This window comes from Rhinolophus hipposideros (assembly GCF_964194185.1).
Source record: "Rhinolophus hipposideros genome assembly, chromosome: 20".
NCBI classification, from domain to species: Eukaryota; Metazoa; Chordata; class Mammalia; order Chiroptera; family Rhinolophidae; genus Rhinolophus; species Rhinolophus hipposideros.
The window spans coordinates 21,835,987-21,857,788 of NC_138066.1; the positions used below are offsets into that span (position 1 = coordinate 21,835,987).

A 21,802-nucleotide genomic window follows, 5' to 3' on the forward strand; every position below is an offset into this window, starting at 1 on the left:
GTGTTAAAGAACAAAATTTAACTGAGTAAATTTGAAGATCTAATTGGCTTTATTACGCAATTCATGTATCACTAGAAGAGCTCCAATGAATTGTATAAAATGGAAGGTTTTTATAGTAAGAAAGAGGGTGGAACTAAATTAAGAGTGGATTATTTCAGGCAAAGACACCTTCCCTTAGGGAAAAGCAGGGTGTCTTATCAGGCACATTACCTCACTAGTATGGATCAGGAAATTCCAGACTTATTGGTTTAAAAATTCCACTCCCTGTAGAGGCTGAAACTGCCTTAGGTTAGTTATTAAGTTTTGGTTTGGTGGGCCGGCCCGGTGGCTAAGGCGGTTAGAGCTCCATGCTCTTAACTCCAAAGGCTGCTGTGTGACTCCCCCGAGGGATGGTGGGCTGTGCCCCCTGCAACTAGAAGACGGCAACTGGACCTGGTGCTGAGCTGCGCCCTCCACAACTAAGATCGAAAGAACAACAACTTGACTTGGAAAAAAGTCCCGGAAGTACACACTGTTCCCCAATAAAGTCCTGTTCCCCATTCCCAATAAAATCTTAAAAAAAAAAAAAATTTTGGTTTGGTGACATGGCTTAGTAGCAAAAGTGACTATATTTTGGCCTTTTCTTTCTCTTTCTCTCTCTCCCCCTTCTTCCTTCCCTCCCTCCCTCGTCTTTCAAAACAATAGCTAGAAGCTTCCATTAGCCATAGGCTGGAGGACTGAAGGGAGGAGTGGGGTTTCCGGAACGCAGGAGCCAGGGTCCCTGATGAAAACTGGAGCTCTGGAGAAGACAGTTGCTGCTTGAGCCCGCCCCTTGGCAGAGAGGGATAACCCTTACTCCACTTTTTCTTCTACCATCTAATTTCCCACCAGGACACCCATGGACTGATTCTCTAGTTGGAAACTACTGCCTGAAGGAATCTCTGAAAGTGAAGTGCAGCCTGCAGTCAGCTCCCCAAGTGAGGACTTCAGGATCAAGGGCAAACACGCTCAGTACCAAGACCTCTTCAGATACATTCTGCTAAACCTGATGTGTAAAATGTACCTGCTATCTTTCCTAAATATGCCAGGATAGTGGAGATAGAAGGAGCAGGATCTTGTAGTGTGAAGAATGACTGATTGAAGTCTGTTGCAGGTAATTATCCCCAGGCAAAAGACTAGAAGGCAGGAGGGCACAGGAGTCAATGTGTGAATCCCTTTGTGGCAAAGCAGGACCCTTGGAAAGAAGCCCCAGAGCAATGCAGACCTAGCAGGAGTTCCCTGTTTCAAGTTTGGGAGACCAGGGACACTGTATAAAGCACACTGGGCTTGGTCCAAAGGCCTGGGTTAGAGCTCTGCTTTTGTCTTTAATTGGCTGTGTGAACTTCGTAAAGAATTTCATCTTCCTGAGCTTTCAGTTCTCATCTACAAAATGTGCATAAAGCAATACCTATTTCATAGGGCATCCAGAGGATTAAAGGAGATAATGGATATAAAAAATTAAATGTCACTCCTTTGATCAGATTCCTCAGAAGTTCCCCATGGTTTTAAATTTAATATCTAAACTCCTCTGCAAGACACACAGGGCTCTTCAAGCTGCGGCTTCTGTCTACTTCTTTCACTTCATTTATCACCATTCCCCACTCCTCAACTCCACAGACCAGCCAGTCTAATCTGCTTGCAAGTCCCAGAATTTGCTCTCCCCTAGTTTTTGCAAATGCAGCCCTATCCCCCTGTTCTATCCCATGCTGTTCCTGATATACACCTCATCTCCTGGCTAATTCCTGTTCTTTCTTCAAAGTTCAGTTTAGGAGGCATTTCCTGCAGGAAGCCTTCCTTAATATGGGCTCCACCCTTCATGTGGGCTAGATTCTCTTCCTCTGTGTTTTCAGAGCACCCCTTGTATCCTCCAATTCTAGCATGTTTAGTATGTAGTTGATTGGAATCACAGGTTTGTGCTGTCCCTGTTATGAGATTGCAGTTCCTGGAGGGCAGGGCTGTGGTGCTTCCTATTTCTCTATCTCCAGAGACTTCCAGGGCCTGACACCTAGGAGACCTCAGGAGATGGCAGTTGAGTGAAAAATACATGCACAAATGAATGGTTGCGTAGTGGTATAAACTTAAGAAGGCAATGATGAGCAATATGTTCTGTGTTCCCGTCTTCAAAAAAAAAATCCCAAGTCTAAAAAAAATGAACAATCTAGAAGTCTTTCCTCCCCTCAATAACCCAGTTTCTTCCTGCTGTTGCACATGCCCTTTTCCTTCAGGTTGCCTTCCTCCATATACAAGCTGAACAACTAAATTGTTTTCAGTCATGCAAGAATTTTTATTCCTCTAGCCTTACTTGTTTGGACCTGTCTAGAGAGCTGTGACCCTCTACATCCAGAGTTGAAAGCACAGTTACTGCTGGTATAATGAGGAGAGATGACCTCATGCCCTTTTTTCTAACCCGAAGGCACTAATTCTGAATGTACTGCTCCACCTCCATCCCAACCTGCTCCACCTTCTATTCCCTGGCACAGTGAACATCTGTCCACTTGTCTAAATGGGAAACCCAGAATTCACCCGACTGCTCTCTCTTTGCTAGCCTCTCCCACCCAAATTGGTCACCAGGTCTTGCCCAGCCTCCCTCCTAAGTATCGCAGGGATCTCTCCGCTTACCTCCATCTCCACAGCTACAACCTAAGTCCAGGCCACTATGATCTCTTACCAGAATGATTGTACTGGCCATCTAATTGGTCTCCCCGTTATAGGCGTCTTTCACCTCTATGCATTCTTAGTACTGCAGCTTGAAAATGCAAAGCTGATCTTTTGAAATCCTTCCGTGAGAGGTTCCCACTGCCTTCAAGATAAAGTAGACGCTCATGTACTTTACAAGGTCGGAGCTAATTTTCTGGCCTCATCTCTTACCCTTCTCCCCTCGTAGCTAAACATTGAATTATTTGTTTTGCAACTAGTCCAAAGCACTTTTCTCCACTTGTCCACTTGGTTACCTTCTGCTCACCACCGATGGTGTGCCTCAGATGTCATCTTGGCCTCGGGGAACATGTCCTTGCGTGCGCTCTGGGCGGTCGGTTTTGTCTCCCACTCCATCCAGAACTCGAGCTCCCGCTAGGCAGTAACGCGTAATGGTTAAGCCCACAGGCAGAGATGGGGTTAAACCCTGGCAATCCTATCTGGTTACTGGGACTCGAATTCCACGTTGGCCTAGTAAGTCTAGCTGTGCGTCCTAGAGCAGATGCATTCTGCCTTCTGTGTAACGTGGGGATAAACCTGTTTGGAGAAGTAAATGCGATGATGTAAGGTACAGCGCTGAAAAGTGGAGCGCTACCCCCCATCCCGCCTCATCTTTAGAGTCCGGTCTGTGTGTGATTACGTTTTCATGTGCACGTGTGTTCTAGTATCACCTTGTAGTTTTTTTACTTGACAAGGTAGTTAGAACAAGGCAGGAGACCAGGCACCTGAGCTCCACGCGACTTTGCGTCGCGGAGCTCGCCGACTCCGAACGCCCCCAGGTGGCTCACGCCGTCTGCAGCCCAAGCGGAGCGAACTAGGGCATACCATCTGAAATGTTAGGGGAGGAAAGGCCATTTTTAATCGAATAATCTGTCTGTCCTCTCCTCTTTCGCTTCCTAACCTCAAATTCTATCCGACGCAATCAAGTGAGAAATGGGAGTGCAATTAGGACGCGGAGAGCAGGTTCAGGTTCCTCCCCCATTCTGATCGCGGCATTGGTACTTTCTCTGCTCAGTTCCCTCTCAATAATGGTACGGTTCGCGGAGGGGAGAATAGAGAGGGATTTTGAAGTCCTCAGAATTCGGAGGCCGGTACTAGTACAGAACTACCCCTCCTGCCGTGACGCTATGGTACCGCCCACCGTCCTCTGATTGGCTCCCGAGGCCCCGCAGTCGGGCTCAGCCCGCCGCGCCGACCTCAGTCCACCTTCGGCCGCTGTGCCGCTTGGCTCTGGTATTCCTTGTTCTCGGCGGGCTGTGGGGGCTCCACGCTCTGGCCGTTAGTCATGTCGGGTAGGTGATGACTTCAGCGAGCAACGGCAGCGGCGAGAAGGGGCCTGGAAGGGTTGGGCCGTCTTCCCGCCCACTGGAGGGCCCCGAGGGACAGGCTCCGGCCCTGAGGGAGGCTGGGGGTGGGGGCGGGGGGCGGACGCGGCCTCCGCCATGTTGGGCTGGAGGGACGCACGCTCCCGACGCTCCGTCTGCAAATCGCGGCGGGAGCGCTTAGTGCCCGGGTCTCTGGGCCCTATCCTCGGAACCCGAGGCGACGGGCGGCTCTCCGGGGAGGGTGTGTGAGCCGGGGGGCGGAGGCCGTGTACGCCATCGCGGGGGCGGGGGAGCCCGTGACGAGAGCGTCCGTCGGAGAGAAGCGGTGCTGCTGGTTCTCCGCTCCGCCGCCGGTCTTCCAGCGGGGCTTCGGGCCGGTAGTCCCGCCGCCTCGAGCCTCAGTCTCCCCACCCGGGAAGTGGAGCCGGGCCTTCTGACTCTCCCATTCATCCGGTGGGGGCATTGACGCGCTGGGGGCCCTTTGGAAAGGACGGTGCCGGCTCCGAAGCCCTCCTCCTCGGCGTCCCTCGGTCGGAACGCCCTGAGTCCCAGCTGGGGGGTGTTCGCTAGGATTTCAGCCTCCTCGCCACCCCTCTTTGTCATTCTTCTCCCGTCAGTTTGTTGTTTTTTTTTTTTTTAACCTCCAAGGGCTGGAAAACGAGCTCTTTCTGTCTATCATCGACAGCCTCTTGTACGTACGTACACCCGGCGTGTACCTTAACACATCCAGACCCACGAAGGGCAGTGTCACGCAAAGGGCGTGAATCGAGGCCCCCTGTTGCGTGGAAGAGAAAAAGCAGCGTTGACCTGCGCAGGAGAGAGAGTTTAGGTCCTGCTCACCCAGAATGTAAAGTGGGGAACGTGGCTGTCCTGATCCTAGCAGCCCCCGCGGGCCGCGCGAAGCCCCCTGTTGTTGGGTGCCTCGCAGGCCGCAGAGACTCAGCTGGCCACTTGGGAGAAAGCAGGAGAGTTAGGAAACCCTTGGCAGGTGGGAGAACAGCACATTTCCTAAAAGCCGCGGGGTTGGGATGAAAGGGACTGCCGATAGTCGTCTCGTTTTTGTAAGGGACAACCTTAAAAAAAAAACCGTATTTAAAACAAACATCCCCCCCCTCCCGCGCCCCCTCCCAGGACTCGAGTCTTGCAGAAGGGTGGGAATGGACCCAAAGAGAGCGGTAGGCCAAGCAGAGACCACAGTGGCAAGAAGGGTGGGACGGGAGAATGGTAAACATTCCTTAGACGCACATGGACAGTAAGAAGCCAGAATAGTGATCTTGGGGGGAGGGGCATCTTTTTTATCTTTTGTGGTTTTTTTTGTCAATTTCTAATCCTTAAACAAGAAATTGCTTACCACAAAGTAGACGGTGGCGCATCATTTCCCAGGTGTGCATACGTTGGAATGAAGTCTGGTAAAGCTCCACAAAAGTACATAGAAATGCACCTTCAGGAGGGGGTGTAACCCATCCATGGTGTAAAAAAATAAAGATTCTCCCACCCTCTTGGTGACATTTGCCAGCTTTCAAAGGATACAGTGCTCATTAAAAACGTGGCCTGTCTTGTGAGATTTACCATAATTGTATTGTTGGTATAAAATAATGGCTTAATTTTATAGGACTAGGTAATTTTTATGGAAAATTAAATTTTAGAGGTTTACTGGGCAAAATCCAGGATTTTCAGTGTGTCACATTAGTATGTGAGCTCATTCACCCATTAATACCAATCTTCAAATTACCAAGACCCTAGATGTTTGTCACTTTGTGATTTGAGGTTTTTTTAAAATATCAAGATTGGCTTTCATGTGTGAAAAGAACGATTTTAATTGCTTGTCACTAAATTAAACTAGAATCTTTAAGTTCTATTTAATGTTATATATTCATACATTTTGTAATGCATATAAAAATAATATTTTTGACTTTGTATAAAAGTAGGAGTAATGCTTTTGAATGATTCTTTGATGAATGTTTAAATTAATAAATTTAACAGTAAACTCCCCCTAAACAACTAATGGCATTAAGTTTAGTTAGGTCCTTTAAACATTCCAAACTACACCTATAAGTTTAATTTATCAAATTGACTCAACCACTCCAGATGCCTGGCAGAGCAGGTTCCTAAAACCTAAGAACATATAAGCATTTACGTAATCAGTAAATCAAAATTGTAAATATTATCAGACTATCAGACATTCAAATACTATTTACAGATGTGAATTATCTGACACCTTTCAAGTTAAAAGTATAAATCTAATATCAATTACATATATAAAAATTACAAATTCAAAATTCTCATTTTGGCTATATGGCAGATCAAGATAAGTTGAAAATTCTCAATATTTACAAACACCTAAAAATTCAAGAACTCAAAAAAAAAGGAAAGAGCAAGCCCCATCTGCCAGAAATCAAGTAGAAGTTAGTATGGTAGGCACAGCGCTAACTTGGTTGCCCTGGAGAGGAGGGTGTAGGTTTCATCATTTAGAAACGTTGATTTTATTCAAGTAACTAAACTTTAAGGACAGGAGATGAAGCCTTGACCATTAGAGTAATGGGAACTAAGGCCCTACATAAGACCTAGATGTTTAAAGGACTATCTTCTGAGAAAGAATGAACTAGAAAAACTTTCGTACCAGCATAAGAGATAACAAGGAAGCCTGGTCCCTGAGTGATGTTGGGGAAGGGGAAGTGGGAATGTCCTGAGAATTCATAACTAGGAAATTGTGCTTCATACAATTTGGGTGACATTTAGGCTAGTTATGGGGGTCCAAGAACCTTAAACCAAGAAATCAACATAAAAATTGGTTCTGGGTTGGGTTTCCTGGTAGAAACAAATGAAAAACCTTTTCTGGAGGAAATTTCACAGTCTAGGTCACAGAAATCTTACAGAAAAAACTTGCCTTGGAAAAGATGAGTTCACAGTCAAAAATTGCAGAACTCTAGGAAACCGTTCATCAAAATGAGAGTGACAAATGGGATTAGAACCCCTAATAAAAAATGTGAAAGTGAATATTATGTGTTTAAAATTATTAAAAACCTAAAAGGAATGAACTTTCAGACCAAGGTATTATGAAAAAAGCCATATAGATTTGGAAAAGAACCAAGTACAACTTCTAGAAAATGGAAAAAGTAGATAAATTAAATTGCAGATAGATCTACCGTGTTTCCCCGAAAACAAGATCTAACCGGAAAATAAGCCCTAGCATGGTTTTCAAGGATGATATCCCCTGAACATAAGCCCTAATGCATCTTTTGGAGCAAAAATTAACATAAGACCCAGACGTATTTTCGGGGAAACACGGTAGCTGAAGAAATAATTAGTGAAGTGGAAGATAGATGTGATATAATTACCCAGAATTCAATTCAGAAGGAAAGAGATGAAAAATGAAAGATTAAGAAACATGGGAAATAGACTGAAAAGTCCTATCATACATCCGAGTTTGAGGAGAAAATGGGGGAAGAATTAATAGTTCATCATTTTCCAAAATTGGTGAATTTTTTTGAATCAAGAAGCAATTTCAAACACATAAAAATCAGTTCTTACTTAGGTACATTGATACAAAACAATATTGAAATACCAATAACAAACCTCCCAGAGGGGAAAGGGAAATGGTAAGATTGATACTTAAAAGTTTTAAGGTGCTGGAAAGTAGTGAAATGATCTTTGGGATTTAGAGGAAAAATACCATTGACCTTGAAATTTTTTACCCAAATACAAAGACTAAGAGTGCCACTTTCAGGTCTTTGCTGAAAGAACTAAGTTAAACCCGGAAGGGAGGAGTAGGATGAAAAAAAGCAATGTAGAGGAAGCAAACAAAAAGCAAATGCTGACTGAAATATTGAAGATTAAAATGAGTACATTTAGAGATTTGAAAAAAGGGGAAGCCAAACTATGGGAAAATGGAGCAAAATAATAGGTGAAGGCTGATTGGTGTGTTAGGGTTTTTCTAGTGGAGGTTGAAGATCATTTTGAACTTTGTCAAGAATGCACGTTAAAAATTGAACATAATTATGAATGGTAACTTACGAAAAGAACAGAAATTGAATGTGTCACATAAAGCAGACGAAGGAAAAGGAGTAAAAACCCAATAGGAGGCAGGATAGGAGTTTAAAGGAAAAAGGAATCCTGGTAAGTAGAAAGTCCAGTAGAGGCAGGTAGAAATAAATGAAACAATAGTAAAAGTACAAAAATACTAGTTTAAAGACATTTTCATGTTGGGAAAAAATGATCTAGTTATGTGCTGTTTAGAAATATACCTAAAACATAAGAATAAATGTTGAAAATACATAGAGGGAAACAACCAAAAGGAATATTACAAGTCAGAATAAAGGGTGGACATTTAGAATGATAGTATTTATGTAATGTTAAAAGGAAATTCACCAGGAAAATCTAAATCTGCTTTTATGTGCCTAACATTATAACCTCATATTAATAGAAAGCAAAAAAAAACAAAAAAAAAAAACCAAATCAAGTTAGTCAATCTGGGAGCTTTTTAAACATACTTCTCTGTAATTAATAGATCATGCGGACCAAACAATAGGAATGTGAATGACACAACTAACAAGCATCATCTTACAGACTTCGAAGAATTCATTCAACATTTAGAAAATTTGCAGTTCTTGTCAAGCACATAGGAAACATTTATGCAAGTAAAATATTTACCAAGGGGTAGAAGCAAAAAAAAAACAGCAAATCCTAACATCAGGAATGATAAAATACCTTATTGCTGCAGTGGAATATAATTAGAAGACAAAGAACCAAAACCTTATACACTTGGAAATAAAAGCACTTATAAGTAATTCATGGGTCTAGATACAAGTCTCAAGTGTCAAGTACTCATGATGAGCAATTGTTTGAAATGCCCTAAATAACATAAACTTGATTTTCTCTGATGAATATAAAACATCTACACTTCCTCAAGTATTTATACTAAGGTTCAGACTTAACTGGTCAGTATTCTTTTTTCTATATCTTCTGCAGTTGTAAAGTCAGCCAACTGAAGTCAAATTTACAAGAAGGCTGAAGTGAGTGGATTACAGTTAAGGACTCCTACTACTAGAGTTGAGCCAGTACATGACCTGTGTGTTGTATACTTCTGTAATATTGCCTGAGGGATATACACTGAGGGGTGCACAACAGAATATGGATCCCCCTTGTCACTGGGAGGATCCACATTCATGTCACCAGATGTAATTTCAAGTTTCATGCAACCCCAGGATATCTTAAATTTTACTCATACATTCTACCGAACCCTCCCCATAATCCTTTTCAGTTGCTGATTTGGTTGAAGTTAATTTCCTTCCCCTTTTGATAGAAACATCTAGTCTCTATGGTCCAGTTAGATTCATGTGTTTTTTTAAATTTGGTTGTTAGCTGTAAATCTACAGTCATTTTATCACGGGCATGGCAGTGATGCACAATTTTTTTCTTTCTCATCTCAGGTAGCCTTGTGTCCTTCACAGAAGTAGTTTGTGTCAGCATTGCATTCAGTAATTATAATTAAGGATTTTAAATAATGTTGTTCACTCTGATTGGAGATCTTCCGTATTGCAGAAAAGTGGCAAATTTGATGTCACCCACTTATACAGCCAATGTCAGTGTTTTCATATTGTAGCTTAATATGAATTGAATGAAAACTTCACTGATTTGATTCTTGGTAGGTTTTCAGAACTGTCTAACAACAAATGGTTTTGTTTCATATTGGATGATGTTGGGCCTAATGGTCAGCGGTTTGAGACTCAGTTACTTTTTGCATTTGAAAGTATTTCATATAGTATTACTCTTCTCTTCATCACTAATAAACGTAGGTCATTCCTTGACTCTGAGTAGAACACTAAAGGATAGAGCCTATTCAAAAACTTTTGATAAAACATGTTTTGAACTATTGAGAAAAGCTCGTAGTTCAATTTTTTTTCTTTCTGTTTTTGACATGTTACTCAATTCATGCCTTCTTTGGTAGTTTTTATTGCCAGAAAGGAAGCTAGAAGTAGGTATTGCTGAGTTGGCATATCAATTGGCGAAGACCTTGAAAGCTTAGAAAAGTTGGGCTTAAACAACTTATAACTGCCTTTACCACCTTCTTCATGAGATCTTTTTGTTGCTGGTGACAGCCAAAGCAATTCAGTACAGGGAATGGTGTAGGTGTTGGGTTGGGGATGATATGCAAATAAATGTAATCCTGGGGAATTTATCTTGTCATTGTGTCTTCCCCCTTTTTGGTCCTGAGTAGGTTTAACATATCTTTTTGTATATAAAGATAATATAACTTCAGCTTTTGAGTTTTCGTTAAAAGGGTGTGTTTTTCACTGATCATTTCACATTTGTTCACTTGATTCTCCTGACCATCAGGACATGGTTGTAGAGTAGTTTTCAAAGATGTAGTTACTGTAAACAGCAAATACTATTTATACAGATTTCTCCTTGCACAGTATTTTTAACTTCTAGTTTTTCTTTCTGTTCCTTTTTATGACATTTTAAAATTACATTTCATCTGTAAGATTTAAAATCAGCCTTCGAGGGAAGCATAATTTTAAATCAGATTTAAAATTCTTTTTATGTGTTTTAGATTCTGGAAGTTACGGTCAGTCTGGGGGTGAGCAGCAAAGGTAAAGTACACATACATTTTAATACCATGAAAAAGTAGAACTGGGAAAAAAAGTTGAATTTAGTCAGGCTTCCCTCTTGAGATTTGGTATCTGAACGTCTTAAGAGAGTTAAATATTAGCTTGTCAAGGGGAAATAGTCGGCCTATGTAAATAGGTGCTGTAAAACATGTCTTCCTTTTTTTTAAAAAACTATTTGAAGCAGTAAATATAGATGCCCCTAGAGATTAAAACAAATCTCGTAGGTATTATAAAGATTATTTTCTTTGGGAAGTTTTTCAAAAAGACAATTATTAAAAGGATGTAAGAAATTCAACTATAACAGGTTCTTGGAAAAAGCATTTCATTTTTTTGTATGTAATATACTAATATGGTTTTTTTTGGTAACATTTTCTAGAAGCACAATCATAGAAATGTGTAGCATTTTTTAAAAAACTCCTTACCATGTTCACAATAAAAAGAAAAGTCTGTTTTTATGTGAATGTTTACATGCAGTAGAGTTCTCTGGCTTACCGGAAATACAGCCTTCAACTTAAACTATAAATGTTTTGCAGCTCAGTGTGAGATATTCAGAATAGCATCTCAGATGTCTACTTTTATCAAGTTTTAGGATTCATGAAAACGATTTGACATTTTTATTCTCATAGAATAATGCTAATCTCATAGTACTAACCATAGTAGGCAACTAGCAAATGTTTCTTTAGTGAAATAGATTTTATAAAGTTAAATTCTTGATAGCTTGATAGCTCTAAAATGATAAAAATATTTTTTTTGCAAATGTGTTTTTCTTTGGCATATTTTCAGAAAGTGTTTCTGACTAGTTAGAGCTTACATGCTCTAAAATTAAAGAAAATTCAAATCTAAAGAAGGTACATTTATTCAGTCAAACCATATAGCAGGCTGGGCTACGACGCTGGGGATAGAAAATAATTTCATTGTATGATAGTACTCTGAAGATACACATACCTCTAATTACTGAGGCACAAAAATTGGACTTTGAGTGCCACCCTTTGCCTTTTCTAGGAAGTTAAAAGCAGATTTAAGGCAAATGTTAGGAAGAAATTAATCTGTCAAAACATAGCTAAATTGCTTAAAGTGCTAACTTAAAAAGATCATTTTTCTGCTTCAGATACTTGTTATGGGTCTTGCTGCTTTGTGTAGTAATCCCCCACCCCTATCTCCCAAGCATAAAAGTCTCTTTGGGTTCTCTATTTCTGGTGAAGTTTTGTTCATTTGTAGGAGATTGTCAAAGCAAAACTTTTGGTGTTTGTTTGGCATCCAAGAGGTCTGGAATGACTTCATTTATGTCTTTAATAGTCGTTAGTCATCACCTTTCAGTTTAGATTCAAAGAGACAAACAGATTGACAGTTTCTCAGAAAAGAAGCTTGTATTTGAGTTGAAAGTTAAAAACAAAGATACGGTTCTTTAAGCTTTTAAATTCTAGCACATTTCTTTCTTTCAAGTACTATATTTTTCTTTTACAGTTATTCTTCCTATGGAAATCAAGGCAATCAAGGTTATGGACAAGCACCACAAGTAGGTTAAAATATAAATTGTGTTCTTCATAAATAGTTATTTTTATTTTAAGTGAGTGGTGAAACTTGTATTTACCTAAATTTCAGAGCTATTCTGGCTATGGGCAAACTACTGATTCCTCATATGGACAGAACTATGGCAACTACTCCAGCTATGGACAAAGCCAATCAGGTTGGACTGGTTTGTTAAATTTGCTACTTTACAAATGAAAAATCAGAACCTTTACTAAATGATATATCCATCCAATGTTTAGGTTATTCACAATCCTACGGTGGTTATGAGAATCAAAAGCAGAGCTCCTATGGCCAACAATCTTACAATAACCAGGGACAGCAAAACACGGAATCATCAGGAGGGTAAAGAAACAATAAAAGTACTGACTTGTGTTGGGCAGTGGAAATAACACTTTGGGTATTAAACAGATTTCACCAGCATACTTCTAGCTTTAAACATTTTTTTCAGAGAAGTTTTGATGGAGTATCAGTTTTGTGTTAGGAAGAATGTGGAAATTGTCAGCACTGTCATTTGATACTTAGGTGTTATTTGTAAAATTATTGTTTAGCTATAAATGATCGTATGTGATTTAAATGTTAAAAGAAAAAATTTGGACCTTTGCTTTATACCTGACATTAAATAAAAACCTACCTATAAAAGGAGACTTCTCATTGCTTATTTTTACTTCTATTTTACTTTTTAACCATTTTAATGTATGACCTTTTCAAGGACAAAATGTTGCAGGAAAAAGTGTCAAAACCTACCCATACTCAAGATACCCTAAAATATGTTTTATTTGGTAACATAGGTGAATATTTACCAGCAGATTTACAGGTTTTATAGTTTTTTTAACTTTCAGATTTGAGGAGCCTACCTATGCTTGTTATTAATTTAAATAATAGCAACTTTTTTCATTACGCTTAACATTTTGTGAAATGCTACTTAAATACCACTCTGAAATAGTGTCAGTAATTATCTTCATTTTATAGAGGTAAACAGAATTTGTTAAGATTACATAGCTTATTAGGTTACATAGCTAAAAAATGAGGCAAAAACTGAGGTCAGTATTGCCTCTCTGCAGTGAAGAAAATTATTCTAAGTAAAATAAAAGCATTGGGGAAAGATGTGTGAGGTCAAATTATCAGTCTTTTAGATATGAGAGTGCTTTGAAAAGTAGAAAGTGAATACAGATGTAGGGAGTAATATCTAGAAAGTGTGTTATATTAGAAGAAAGAACTCTTCAAACCCTGTTAGTTTTAAATTTAAAGACACTCCTTTTATAAGGATACATTTTTGGAAGTGTGACATTATTGTAGACCAAAGAGAAATGTTAGATTTGGTTTGACAACCATTTTAAAGTGAAGTGCTCGAGTTCTGACCATTGATATGATGTGCTTTGGGTAGGAAGTTGGGGAACATACTGATTGTTTGATCACCTGATGCAGACTAAGATGTGACTATTAAGTTATGAGACCTTTTTAAAAAGTAAAAATTAGAACTCAAATCTAATCAAGTGTTCTTTTCAACATTCCTATCCTGAAAGCTGATAATTGATAGTTCTGTTGCTCAGAACATACTAAGAATTTTCTTTTAGAATTGCCAGAGATAATGAGCAATTTCATTATTTAGTAGTCAGACTTCTTTTCAGATTAAAAAATGGCATAACAAAACAAGTTCCTTCCTCTTACTTAACAGACTAAACATCTGAATGATTACTGTTTTCTAAAATTTGTTAGCATTGAAGATACTTAGAAGAATGTACTGTAGGTCCTAAGAAGATAATTGTAAGAAAATAGTCCCCAAAATATTATGAGATAACGTTGTTAAAATTCAGTGATAGAGAGCCTTTCAATGTAAAAGGACTGAGCACTTGTGGCATATTTGTTAAAGAATCAGACATACTTATTTTGTGGCACCTTTAATGTTTTTTTTTTAATTCAAGGAGATACAAAAGCCATAGTGATTTTTTTGCTTTACTATAGAGGTTCATGTGGTTTTTCTCATGATGTGGCACCTCTTTGATGATAGTGAAATTGTTTGAAGGTCATTCCATTGGTGAGAAAGATTTTGTAGATAAAAGAATTAAATGATTCCCACCAGAAAATAGTACTAAATATGGTTGAGGTTTAGCTGGTCAGGCCATTTAGCTGGTCAGGTCAAGTCAATTTGCTCCAGTGAACGTAATTCTTTTATAAAATCTCTCAATTCTTGATTTCTGTTTAGCCAAGGTGGAAGAGCGCCTTCATATGACCAGTCAAACTATGGTCAACAAGATTCGTATGACCAGCATTCAGGCTATAATCCACAGCAAGGTTCATATGATGAGCAGTCAAATTATGACCAGCAGCATGATTCCTATAATCAAAATCAGTCCTACCATTCACAAAGGGAAAATTACAGCCATCACACACAAGGTAAGATACACTGACCTCTTATTATTATTTTTACCCACTTATAGAATTACTTGTAATTGCATATTGAGTTTTGGATTTTGGATAAGATTTCAACTGTTTGTAAAAATATGGAGTATGTTCTCTCTCATGGCCATCAAAACAAATTTATTACGAATTTATACTTCTGAACTTCTTAGATTCCTAAATGGTCATGCAACTTTTCCATGGCTGATTACATGAATTTCCTTTGTTGTCTCAATCAACTCTGATCATTTGATAAATGCTGCTACTGGTTCTTCTGGTAGTGGTGGTATACTTGATGGGGAAATTATGATCCAATATTAGCCTCCTCTAACCTTATCTAAGAAGGACCAGTTATTCTTTGTTTTTCTGTAGCACTTTGTATATGCCATTGATATTTAGGAACTTGTCCATGCCATGAAAATGAATGCTTCATGGGCAAAGGTCCTGTTTTACTCATTTTTGTATCTTCATTGACTAGTGTGGGGCTTGGTTCATAGTAAGTGCTCAATAAATATTTGTTGAACAATTGTGTGAATAAGTGAATGAGGAAAGTAGCTCATGCACTGAATATCTTCTTCAGTGAATATATGCACTGCATATTTCTCAGTTTTAAAATCTAGTTATTCCTTGTCCATGCTTCTTAGTTTGCATTTAGATATTTTTGAGGTGAAGAAAGTAATAACTTTTATTTACTTATTTATTTGTTCATTTATTTATTTTTTAAAGATTTTATTGGAGAAGGGGAACAGGACTTTATTGGGGAACAGTGTGTACTTCCAGGTCTTTTTCCAAGTCCAGTTGTTGTCCTTTCAATCTTAGTTGTGAAGGGTGCAGCTCAGCTCCAGGTCCAGTTGCCATTGTTAGTTGCAGGGGGCGCAGCCCACCATCCCTTACGTGAGTCGAAACAACCTTGTGGTTGAGAGGATGCGCTCCAACCAACTGAGCCATCAGGAGCTCAGCGGCAGCTCAGCTCAAGGTGCCGTGTTCAATCTTAGTTGCAGGCGGCGCTGCCCACCATCCCTTGCAGGGGTCAAGTAGTTGAACTGGCAACCTTATGGTTGAGAGCTCACTGGCCCATGTGGGAATCGAACCGGCAGCCTTTGGCGTTAGGAGCATGGAGCTCCAACCGCCTGAGCCACCAGGCCAGCCCCAGAAAGTAATAACTTTTAGATTAAGGTTATGCTTTTATCTACTTTATTAAGAGTTTTGTGCCTAATGTAGGTTAATTCAGACTATTCCACATCATCAAATCAAATGGTGATATCCACATTATTTTGCTGTCTGACTTTAGCAGAGTGGAATTTGATACAGATAAAATTCTCAAACATTTAATTCCAAATGGTTTTATGATGACTTGAATTTGAGTTCTCTGCACATGTGCCATTTTCCAAAGGATGTGATATGTGACCTACAAAGCCATTTAAGGTTATGTTATGGGAAGCCTGTCAGAAATGACAATGGTTGTTTATTTATGTATATTTTATTTTTTGTAGATGACCGTCGTGATGTGAGTAGGTATGGAGAAGATAATAGAGGATATGGCGGGTCACAGGGAGGAGGTAGAGGGCGTGGGGGATATGACAAGGATGGAAGAGGTCCTATGACAGGATCAAGGTAAGTTTTTAGGTATAAATGTCTACATTTCCTCTTTGTCTCTCTTTTTGTTGTTGTTGTTACTTAGCTGGTTTGATTCCAGCATTTAATTTAGTTAAGTGGCTTAAAGAGATTGTGTTGTAGAGAAGAAGGCAGAAATTCAAAATTTATATTGTCTTAAGATGTCCCAAAAATTACCTCATAATGGGCTAATGTTATCAGTTAGTTTATGTGGTGTACATTAAACACCAGTGGAAAAAAGTCCCTTACTACATTTGTGGTTAAACCACTTAAATAACTATGTTTTTCCTGCTAGAGCTATAGAATCTAAACTCCTTTAAAAGGTGACTTTGGGAAATCCAAGTGTTTTGTATGTAAAAAATAAAAGGTAAGTTAATTGTAGATTGGAGAGCAGAGAGGCTATTCCTTAATCTTGAATCCCCTTGGGAAGGGAAAATATTAAGAGGCAATAGCAGACTATAAAGTTGGGTTTGGCAAAAAGAGAATGTTATGTAACCAAACTATTTTGTCCCTCTTAAGTAAATAATTATTGAAATAATTAATTACATACCATTGTGTATTTTGTCTAGACTAAGCTGTGGAAAGGATTGACTTTTCTAATTTAGCTTTTCGCTATTGCTAGTATTGCCCGGTTTTGGTATTTATTATGGCATATGTTATGAAACCTGATTTTAAAATTACTTTTAAATATATCTGTAAATTTAATACTTTGGCCCTAAAAACAAGAATGAAAAAGTAGTTGACATTTATTGTCCTCTGATGAGGTTTGCAGGTTTTAAATTTGTGTGTAAAATATACAAGCTTTAAAGGTAATTTGTGTTCCTTGAGAATTGAAATTGTCAGTGGCCTGTTAACTGACACTTAATAATAATACATCAGTACCAGTTCACTCTTTCTCTTTAGGGACTGAGTGTCTGTCTCCCTAGGTGACCTGAGAAACACAACTGGTTATGTACAGTACTGTTATCTCACTGACTTGTATTTCTCTCTGTTTAGTGTTCATTGCTTTGATAGTGTGGCAAAACTAAAATCTAAACATATTTGATAAATTTTTATACGACTTGAACATTAAAAGACCTTTTGACTGATAGTCAAAGTCAATTTACTGAGGTAAAACTAATATATGTCTCTTCATTATCAAAGAGAACAGTCTGCCATCATGTGGACATAAATGAACAACGTGAAGTGACATGGTCCTTAACTCTGTACCTAATAGCTTTCCTCCTACCTTAAACAGAATCCCAAATAAGATAACCCACAGGTATATCTAATTTTCCAGTTAATATATTTGGATAATATGTTCCAGTTAAAACGTTTTGGCTGTCTTGGAATGCTGTACATTTTATAGTACATCATACATTTAATTTTCTTCATAAGGAAGTTAATATATCCTATAGGTTATCTATTAAACTATGACAATGTCTGAATGGTAGAAGGGAAGTCTTTAAAAATATATTTTCATCTCTGAGAGATGACTCAGAATCAGAGTTGACAAAACCTTGAATGATCTTCCTGATAAAGGAGGGAGGTCTGTACATTAACCAACCAAACCAATTATTTTTAAGCACTTTTATAACCTTATCTTACATTTTAGTATAATTTTTGCCCATGTACTGAATCACGAACTAAGTTGTTCCCCCCCTCCCCTTTCTGCCTCCACCCCCTGCCCAACTCCGGTTCAAGCCGCTGTTTCTCTGTCTAGTTGTGTGGGTAGGACACAGCTCCCTGGCCCATGCTGGTATTATGAGCCTTGCACTCCTCCTGGCTGAGGCAGGCGGTTGGAGGTTGGCCGCTCACAGCAGCTCATGTCCGCTCAGGCTGGCTGCTGGCCACTCACGCTGGCCACTGGCTGCTCCTGGCAGCACACGGTAGCCCGCAGCAGCACACAGCAGCTGGCGGCAGCACATGCCAACCTCCGGCTGCTCACAGCAGCCCAGCTCCAGGGAGAGCTGTTGTTCACAATCTTAGCTGTAGAGGGCACAGCTCACTGGCCCATGTGGGAATCAAACCAGTGACCTCAGCGTTAGGAGAACCGCCTGAGCCACTGGGTCAACCCATGAACTAAGTTTTTGATTTTCATATCTTTAACCTTAAAACCTCCTCAAACAAAATCTTATGCAGGACCCACTATGTACGGTATTAGGTCAAAATGATGCTGATCTGGTTCAAGTCAGGGTAGGAATGAGGGAGGGGGTCTTGTCCAGTTGCTGTCTACCTGTGCCTCTCGCCCCCAAGCCAATAAATGGGATGTTCATGAAAAGGCCTTTTTAGAAATCCATATGGATTATGATGATTGCTCTCTATATTGGGTTGGCAAACTTTTTATGCGAAAGGCCACATAGTAAATAATTCAGGCTTTGTAGGCCACATGGTTTCTGTTGCAACTACTTCACTCTGCCCTTGTAGCATCAAAGCAGCCATAGAGAGAATATAAGTGAATAAACATGGTTGTGTTCCAATAAAATTTCATTTATGGATAACAAATTTGAAGTTCATATAATTTTCATGTGTCACAATATCTTGCTCCAGATGTCCTTTTTAGCTTATTTATATAGGTATTTTGAATTCAAATAAAAATGCCCAATTTTAGGATTTTTTTCACTTGTGGTTTTACATTTAAGTACTAAAAATACCCAGACATTTTTTGTTAGTCTTCATCAACACTCACATTTGTGTTTTTATTCATCTTAAAAATAGTAGAGTTAAAAATTTGATCCGTTTGAGGCTGTGTGAATAATAATCTGACATTAGTTGGGTTAATATTTGAAGAGGAAGGGGCATAGTTTGTGGGTGAGGGTGGGATGTGTGGGATTGGACATTCTTAGATTCAGGTGGTATGATTTCTTGGTTGGAAGAAGAATTCAGACAAAAAGGAAGCTGTCAGCTTTCCAAATATGGAAGAAAAATGTGAAGATTATAGGGACTATAGGAAACAATATTTTTTTTGAAAAAGCAGTTGTAGCAAAAAAGATTGAATTTCTAATTGTCATCTAAAATTGATCATTGAGCTCTTAATGGACTAGAAGCTTAAGGCCATAAATTCTGTTTTTAAATTCAGCATTATGATGAATGCATTGAAAAATTGCCAGAACATTATAGATAACTATTATTATTAGTATGTCATCTAGTTAAGTAGCTGTTTCAGGCTTCAATATCTCAAGCCTAAAGTTATTTTGAAATTCGAGTGTCTTACAAGAGTTTTTGGTTAGCTCCCTTAAAAATGTGTATATGTTCTGGTGATAGTCTAGAACAGTGCTGCCCAATAGAAATACAATGTGGGTCACAAATGTGAGCCACATATGTAATTTAAAATTATCTAGTAGTCACATTAAAAAAAATAAACATGAAACTAATTGTAATAACGTATTTTATTTAATATATCGGTATAAAAATTACTGAGATAGTGTACTTTCTTTTTTTCCTACTAAGACTTTGAAATCCATTTTGTATTTTACATTTAGAGTACATCTTCATTTAGACTATCCACATTTCAAATGGTCAGTTGCCACATATGGCTAGTGAATACTGTATTAGACAATATAGCTCTAGAATGATAGATTCTTGGCCTCCTGAAATGTCAGTAAATGCTGAATCCAGAAAGCCTTTTTACCACACATACAAGACATGGGAGGAGATGAAACATAAATAGAGGTATTTTTGAGAATGGTATTTAAATCCATTGAGTCATTTATATTTAGAATTAATGATAGTCTTCGTGCCCCAAAAACTGTATTCTGGATTTACTAGTATGAAAACTGAAGCACAGAACAGTTTTTTTTCAACTAATCCTTTTCAGTTTTTAGCCAAGTCCCTTTTTCTCTCAAGATACTGAATTTTCTGGGAATAAAGATTCCTGCATTGTCCTTTTATTTCTTGGCAGTTTTAGTCCTTGAATAGATATATTTAGCTTTAAAAAAGTTAAAGATTGGGAATAGAGATTCTGTCAAAGAACTTTTTCCTTTCTGACTAGCACCTGAAATTAAATCTGACTGTCTTTTCCTCTAAATAATGTAACAGTGAAAGATCCCTCAGAGTCTACCATAGGTAGGCTGCTCATTGTGGTTTTGAAGTTGGAACAGCCATTTCTGTAGTTGAGTCAAGAATATTTAGTTGGTTTTCTTACACAGGAGGCACTCAGCTGTAAATTTGAGTATGCTTATATTATGTCTCTACTTTAATAAATACCTCTACTGCGTCTTCAGGAATTCTTTATGTGTACGAGTTCCATTCCTTTTCTGGGAGGAAAAGAAATTTGTTGTGGCAACATCTTGACTCACAGATGTTCACATACATTCATGTCTTAATTTGCTAGTGAGGCTTTAACTTTGCATATGGAAAAGGGAATTGTAATTTCAGGTTTGAAAGAAAGATTCTTAACCATAGGCCCATAGTGAGTACTACTTGAGGTTATTTACTGTGTTTAATGTAGTAAATTGCCTAATAAGGGATTATAATATAACTAATTAATGTGGAACTTCCTAATAGGAAAATAGAAAATGATTGAAACATTTGAACTTGGAAGAAAGCTTCACATAGAACTATAATTAGGTCATCTAGACCAGTGCTTCTCAAACTTGAATGTACGTACATATGAATTCCTTGGGAGTCTTATTAAAATGCAGAGTCTGATTCAGTAGGTCTGGGGTGAGGTCCAAGGTCATGCTTTTCTGAGAAGATCTCAGGCTTCGCTTATATTGCTATTCCACAGATAGCCCTTTGAGTAGCAACGACGTGGATCTTACTTTGTGAAGGAGGAATCTGAAGCCTAGGGAGAATTAGTGACTTGTCTAAAATTTTTAAGATTGATTAGTGATAGTTAAGGCTATATCCTGAGTCTCTTCGTTTGAAGACTGCCCAGTAGTACTTTTTGCGATGCACTGTGGTGTTTCCATATTTATGGCTGTTGTATTGAAAACTTTAGCTGCTGTATTTTCAAAGGAAATGCTCAGTAAAGATGATTTAAGTTAAAATGTCATATGGAGGAATAGGAAATTATAAACCTATGCAAATGTCATTTGTTTTATATCTCTTTTATTTTGCAGTGGTATAATCCCTTAAAAAAATTGTTCAAAGTTATATTGCTGACCTGAATAGAAATTGTAGGAGTTAGCTGATGTATGAAATTGAGTATTTTCCCTCCCCTGTGGCCAGATAGACAACTTGATAATTGGTTAAGATGAAAGCAGAATAATTAAGAGGTAACTTTTCTAGCACTTACTTATGAAAATTTCCTAGTTAAAAATTTACTTCATCCTGGGGACTTTGACCTCCTGATGTAGGAGTGTGGACTAAATAGTTTCACTAGTTCTTTTCTCATCATTTTTTGTAATTCTTCTGATCATCTTTGAAGAAACCTGAGAAATCTTGGTTTCCAATAATAAGATTTTTAGCAGTTTAATTTTAAGAACTCTGTTCTCTTCCCTTTCTTAAAGAGTTAAGCAGGTATATACAGGTCATTTAGAAGTGTAGCGAGGGTTTGGGTACTGTTCTGAAAGAGAGGTCTTAGAGACTCAGTAGGACTCTGTATGTATATGAAGAATCTGAGCTTCATATTGTCTGTTTAGCCTTGAAATAGCCTTATAATCCATTTTAGGCTTCCTGATAATCAAATAG

At 38.6% G+C, this 21,802-nt stretch overlaps 1 protein-coding gene across 1 annotated transcript in view; it reads left to right on the top strand.

The window, feature by feature from the left end:
* The first annotated feature begins 3,860 nt into the window (after nt 1-3,860).
* TAF15 (TATA-box binding protein associated factor 15) overlaps nt 3,861-21,802 on the top strand; it is a 31,945-nt gene continuing 14,003 nt past the window's right edge. Inside the window, exons 1-7 of the mRNA XM_081027443.1 lie at nt 3,861-4,004; nt 10,591-10,630; nt 12,113-12,164; nt 12,251-12,335; nt 12,418-12,520; nt 14,382-14,572; nt 16,069-16,189. Of these exons, the coding sequence (XP_080883569.1) occupies nt 3,998-4,004; nt 10,591-10,630; nt 12,113-12,164; nt 12,251-12,335; nt 12,418-12,520; nt 14,382-14,572; nt 16,069-16,189 (599 nt within the window). The 5' untranslated portion in view covers nt 3,861-3,997. The remainder of the gene's footprint in view (nt 4,005-10,590; nt 10,631-12,112; nt 12,165-12,250; nt 12,336-12,417; nt 12,521-14,381; nt 14,573-16,068; nt 16,190-21,802) is intronic.